This window comes from Castanea sativa, chromosome 4, assembly GCF_040712315.1.
Source record: "Castanea sativa cultivar Marrone di Chiusa Pesio chromosome 4, ASM4071231v1".
Taxonomy (NCBI): Eukaryota; Viridiplantae; Streptophyta; class Magnoliopsida; order Fagales; family Fagaceae; genus Castanea; species Castanea sativa.
In genome coordinates, this window is record NC_134016.1 from 16,586,676 (window position 1) to 16,593,373 (window position 6,698).

Here is a 6,698-nt window from a genome sequence, read left to right on the forward strand (position 1 = left end):
ATAAATCAATGTCCCTTGTTCATTAAAAAAAAATTAATGCCTTTAAGCATTTTAGGACATCAATTAACATTTTCCTATTTAATAATTAATACCAAGGTTTTTATTTATATATATATATATTTTTTAAATTTTTTTGAGAAATTAATACCAAGGTAGTATGAAAGAAGAGTCCCACCCTCCTTTGACTCAAAAGCCCCCCCCCCCGCTCTCTCTCTCTCTCTCTCTCTCTCACAGACACTCACAGTCACTGTTAGAATTGGGCTCTTTTTTTAATTTTGATTAAAGTTTCGAGATTTCTCTTTCTCGTGGTTTTGGGGGGTGGTTCTGAGGAGTTGAAAAATAAATGATCCCAACCCGAAAACTGTTTGAGACCTGGCCCGAGATCATGTGGCGGCGTATTTGGGTTTGCTTAATATTTTTATTATTATACATATCAGCAAACCCTAGTGTTGTATGTGTATAAAAGCAAACCCTGGTGTGTATGTGTATGTGTATGTGTATTTATATTTATCTCTATGTCGGCTGTGGAGGGCATGAAGAATAATAAGAAAAGGAGTGGGAATTTTGCACGAGATCGAGGCTGCACACTCGATATGCTCAGTTTAACAAAGTAAATTGATCATCCACACTTTGTTGTTGAATTCGCATAAACAAAGCAACAACCTTTATAATTTATTTGTTGGACATTAGACTTTTTTATATTAATCAAATCACAGCAACTTTTATCTCCTCTTTGTACCACAATTTGATTCTTGCTTTCAAATCATGTGGAATGTGCTTTAGTTGCTTAAGTTTTGTTTCAAAATCCAGCCTTTATGGCTTAATATTGTATGTTATGCTTGAATTTTTATAATTACATGTACATCTGTGCTGTGAAGTCTTTATTATTATTATTATTATTGTTGTTCTTATTTACTTTGATCCTTGTTTTGTTGTTCTTATTATTTAGTTGTTCTTGATTTTTTTTCCCCAGACTGTCGCTCAATCTTATGCAAAATAAACGTGTTGGGATCAGTAGGAAAAAAAGAAAGGTAAGTTGTTCTTGACTTTTTCCCCCCTTCTTTAGGATGTGTGTTTCAAAATAAATTTCTACAACTGAGGACATTTAGAGGCTTCACAAAAACAATTAGTGGAAAATTGGGATTAAGACTGCTTTTATGGCCTGTTTGGGAGTTTAGAGAGGGAGGAGAGTAGAGGGAAGTAGAAGGGAGGGGAGTAGTGGGGAGGAGAGTAGAGGAAAATGATTACCCTCCACCTTGTTTGGATGTTTTTATAATTAGTAAGGGGGAAGGGAGTAATTAGCTATTCCCCTTGTTTTTAACATTGTAATTTTATAAATATAATAAGGGTAAATTAGGTAATTTACTTTATCAATAATTTTATGTGCTCTACTCTCCCTTCAAATCTCTCCAATTTGGGGGAATTAAAAATGAGGGGGTTGGAGGTAGTTGAAACCCCTTCAAACCCCTCCAAACCCCTCCCCCTCCTTCCTTAAAAAACTCCCAAACAAGGTAATTGAATTACTCCCCTTCCCTCTACTCTACTCCCCCTCCTTTTTTAAACATCCAAACAGGCCATTAGTTGTCTCAGAAAACGGACTATACAGTCTTAGTGCCTTTTAGTGCAGATACATAATCATGTGATTCATCAAAGACAATATGTAATTATGCGGCTGATCACTCGAGTTTCTTAAAAAGTAAATTTGGTATTTTTATGTCTTAGAAGTTATAACAGGGTTAAGGAAAAAAGAAAAGAAAAGAAAAAGAAAAACTTACATTAGTTTAAACTTTTGAAAGCATACATTAGTTTAAATTAAATAAAACTCACATTAGTTTTAGGTAATGCAACTCAATACTAAACATTTTGATATTAGCTATGTGCCCAGAACTGCTAACAATAAGGTTAGCTGCTTATCATAAATTTTTCTATATGCTTGGAGTTACAGATAAGTAGGATTGAAGGCAGAGAATTGTGCAATATATTGCCCTAAAATAATTTCTCACCCTGTTTTCTGTAGCGTCAACGTCAAGATCCCTCAAAGGACTGGATCAGTGACTTGCCAGATGAAATCCTCATTGATATTGTGTCATTATTGTCAATGAAAGAAGCTTTGAATATCAGTATTCTTTCAAAAAGGTGGAGACATATTTGGAGGTCTACTGTTATTTTGAAGTTTGATGGTTCAAACAAGTTGCTTTCCTCTATTGGGAATAAAAAAAGTCTACAAAGACTTGCCTTTGTAACATGGGTGGACAGAGTTCTAGACTCCCATTATGGTTCTGTGGTAACAGAATTTAGTGTTTGTTATGCCCTAAATAAAAGGGCTGCTTGTCATATCAATCAATGGATTTCTTTTGCTGTAGGGAAAAAAGTTCAAAGGCTTGAGCTAAAGTTGGAAGATGATGATTCTTCCTTCTCTGGATTGTACACCTTCCCATCTTCTAAATTCAGAGCAGAAGAAGCGTCATCTATTAAACACTTGGCTTTAAATGCGTGCCGAGTGTATTCTCCTGGGTTTGATAGTTTCAGATCTCTTATAACTCTATCTTTGGATCATGTAGTTTTAACTGACATCGTCTTCAACAACATTTTTTTGAATTGTCCGCGTCTTGAGCATGTTAGTGTTGTAGTAGCCAAGAATCTGGTTAATGCAAGAGTTGTCGGACCAAATCTGCCTTTGAAACATTTAAAGTTGAGTATTTGCGATCAGTTGGAGAGTATTGAGATATGTGCAATGAATCTTGTGATATTTATATATGGTGGCAAACCGATAAATCTGTTCCTTAGGAATGTTCCAATGTTACGGGAGATCCAGTTTTTTGCCAGTGATGTAATGATTAATGATACAATAGCTTCTACCCTTAGCCAAGTTGTTTCGCTTGAAACTTTAGCCTTGTTTTGCGAGAATGTGTGGAACATAACCGAAGAATATCCTGAGGTTAGCAAACATAACATGAAACATTTTTGCATATTTCCTTTCTTATCTAATGTCTTATATTACTTGTTGATGCACTACTCATTGGTTTTTATTTGCAGATAAAATCAAGAGTGTTTCCGACTTTTTCTAAACTTAAAGTTTTGGTGTTGACGGTCAAGACAAGTTTTTGGAGTGGTTACATTGGATTTCCTTCTCTTCTAAGGGCATGTCCATTATTGCAGAGATTAGGGATGCATGTAGGTACTCATATCTCTTGATATAATGAGAGTTTTGGCATTATAATGGCTATTTTGAAATGGGACTTTAATTACTTGTTGATGGTTCTATTGTTCTTGTTTAATGTATGAATTCTACCTGGTACAATTGTAGCTTGTTGCTTGCTGAACTAAATATGATTCAGAGCTTTTCTTGATAATTTTCTCTTCAGAACATCTTTGTTTTCTGCGTGTTTGTTTAGTGATTTTTGCCATGTTCTGATTTGTATGGATTTTCTTGTTTTTAAAATAAAATAAGGCAGCCATGGAAAACGGATGTTGCCACTATTGTATGTGTAAAATATATAGTTTCAGCATTTCTGAAATTTTATGGTGTGGGGCTTTCAAGTGGATATAGCATAGGGACAAGGTTTACGTGGTCTTAAAGATGGTCATTGAAGTTTAGGCCTTAGGTTTAAGGGTCCAGTTAACGGGTGCTTTTAGTTTTAGGGAATTTGTTAATTAACCACTTTAGGAAAGTTTTGATACCACTTTCATAAGAAATATAAAAAGCTATAAAAAAAATAAAAAGCTTTTTTCTCCAATAAAAAGTTTCTAAAACTATTTACTAAACCAATACTCTTAGGGCACCCCGTTAACTTTCCCTAGGTTTAAATGAGATGTCAATTTGAGTTTTTGTTTTCAACTCCTGTACAGATTTTTTTTACATATAGTTACTCTTATATATATATATATATATATATTTTGCTGCTCTTTTGTTTTTAACTCCTGTACAGATTTTTTTTTTTTTTTTTGAAATTGTTGGGGTGGTTCAGAAAATTTAACATAGTCTCCCTGTCTGGGGATTTTTTTTTTCTTGATCCGTAACTTCTGTTGACTCTTACCGTTTGGATAGAACTTATTGCTGAAAACTGAAAACTGAAAACTGAAAATACTGTACAAAAATAATTTTTTAATGTGTAAAAATTACTGTTCATCCTAAAAAGTACTGTTCATTGGCCTAAAATCACTGTTCATGGCCAATGAACAGTGACACATGCGCGTGGAAAAAAAAAAAAAAAAAAAAAACTGGCCAAACGTGGACGCAGCCTCCTATCCAAACGCATTCTGAATCACTTAAATTGAATTGTCTTACTGATACAAAGCAGGACTTTCTTAATAGTTCAATGACATTTAAATTGGCTATTGAAATTCCCTTTATTGCAGTTTGACTTTCGCCCTTTGGATCCCGAATTTCGTTCAGATGAAACGAGGACGAGCCCAGAAAGTCAATGCCAATTCCTTAAAGAGGTTGAGCTGAGTGGGTTTCTTGGTCAGACATATGACATGGAGCTGGCTGTGTATCTTATAAAGGCTGCTGTTGTGTTGGAAAGAATGACCATACGTAGCTATTGTAGATTTTTCAGTTCAAGGGGATGGAGAGATTGTGAGATATTGGAGCCAGAGGAGATGGAGATGATTAGAGAACGTGCTGCACAGCTCCACAAAGAGATGCCTCCAACAGCTAAATTGGTCATCCTTTGAGTTATAATTATTTATGAAGCAGTTGAACTTCTTTTGTTACTGTGCTTTTGATAAATGAAGATTAAATGGTACATGTAGCTTGTAGCTGTAGGATTGTTGGTTTGAAATAAATTATCTTCAAATTTTTATCATTAGATTTGTATGAGTATGCTCAATTAATGAAATCTAGAGATGATTTAGAAAAATTTATGTATACTACTTCAACCATTCTTGGAATCTGAAGGCTTCCAATCGATTGAGTCAAAAGATTGGCCCCCTCCCAAGTCCCACCCAAAAAGAAAAGAAAAAGGGTAGTATCAATGCTATAAGAGTTTGTATTTTTTTTTTTTTTTTTTGGTTTCTTAAAAAGAAAAAAAGAAGTGTCGCCTTCTAAGAAGTGATAGCTTCAACGTAAAAGAAAAGAGACATATTGGGTCTAAGAGACCTTCAGGCTTGTTGCAAAGAAAGGATTTGTCCCCCCAATGGTAGATGGACCATGCACGATTATAAAATCGTTGGGATCTACGATAGCATAATAAGTAATAATGTAAGTGTTGCAACAAAAATAATCATAGGATGAGGACGTTGCTCTATTGCCAAAAAATAGGCAGTAGCAACAAAAATAGGTACAATATGTTAATACAAACAATTAAATATTGGATTTTTTTTTTCCTTCTTTCAAAAATTGCCTGCTATAAATAGGGCTATTTAAGTTATTACAACAATAAATAATAATGCAAGATGAGAAAAATAAGATTCTTCTCATAATATCATAACAAAAATACCTAAAAGTTATAGAGATGGAAAGTGAGTGTAGTTGAATTTTCTAAACAGATTTTTATCACAAAACTAATATCATATCCAACATAATAACTATTATAGCAAAAAATATATATTGTTTTATACTACTATATAGATTAATTTGAGAATGAGCCAAATGCTGATGAAGAAGAATACGAAGAAGATGCTCATGAAAGATAATTTTGATATTGATGACGAAAAGGAATAAAATGCAAAAGACGATTTGGACACAAGTGTTGATAAAGTAAAGAACGAGAGCAATGGCTAAATAAAAAGAAAGGTGACAGTAAAGCGGGTGTTTTGCCAGTTTTTATTTTGTTTTTCGATTGTAGTAGAAACATATGGATTTTTTTTTTTTTTTTTTTTATGGACAAAGTTTGGCAACAAACTGGGTTGAATTTAAAAGCATTCACATCAATCTCAACAAACTAGCCCAAAGTTAAAAATGAAGCTAAAAACCCACATAAAACCTACGCACCAATCTCAACAAAGTACCAAAAATTTTAAAATTCAATCTTACCTCACTACAACCAATGAGACACTATTCCTTGCTACTACTAATAAAATTATTTTTTTATTCTCTTTTCTCTCTCTCCTCTCCTTGTTGACTCTTCTCTCTCTTCTCGCTCCCTCTCTCTTTCGTCACCCAACTCTCTAGGTTGGGTCCAACGTTGGGTGTGGTGGTTGGGTCCAATTTGGGTTTTGGCTAAGTTCGACAATGGCTAGGTTTTGGCTAGGTGGTTGGGTTTGATTTTCATTTTGGCTAGGTTGTGGTTGGGTTTTAGGATGGTAATTAGGTCCAATTTTGGGTTTTGGCTAGGTTCAACGGTGGCTGTGTTTTTGTGGCATGGTTGTTGGGTTTTGTGGAAGTGGTTGCTGGATTTTGGGATTTGAGTCAGTGGCGGCAGAGTTGGGATATTATGGGTTTTGTTGTGTTTGTGCTGCCTTGGTGTGCGATTGTGCAAGGTGTGTGTGGATTTTGGGATTAAAAGCGAGATTGGGAACCAAGAAGCTTCAAGACAAGTCACGCTTCAACTCAAGTACCTAAGCAGCCCAAAAACAAGAGTTCACCAAGACTAGTGGAGGCGCTTTTAAAAGCTAAAATTCAAAACTTACAACACGTTACTATGCTCATAGATTGCTTGCTCACTCACAAGTGCAGGAGATTGTAGCAATATAATTCTCGGAGTACCAAGGTCGAACCACAAGGAGTAGGGTAAATTCAAGACAATATAATTAAA

At 34.7% G+C, this 6,698-nt stretch overlaps 1 protein-coding gene across 1 annotated transcript; it reads left to right on the plus strand.

Moving 5' to 3' along the window:
* The first annotated feature begins 315 nt into the window (after nucleotides 1-315).
* Nucleotides 316-4,862, plus strand: LOC142630569 (F-box/LRR-repeat protein At3g26922-like). The gene is made up of 5 exons (XM_075804577.1): nucleotides 316-610; nucleotides 974-1,031; nucleotides 2,018-2,938; nucleotides 3,037-3,174; nucleotides 4,360-4,862. The coding sequence occupies exons 1-5, from the start codon at nucleotides 516-518 to the stop codon at nucleotides 4,675-4,677; spliced, it is 1,530 nt and encodes a 509-aa protein (XP_075660692.1). The 5' UTR covers nucleotides 316-515; the 3' UTR covers nucleotides 4,678-4,862.
* Nucleotides 4,863-6,698: the final 1,836 nt, after the last annotated feature.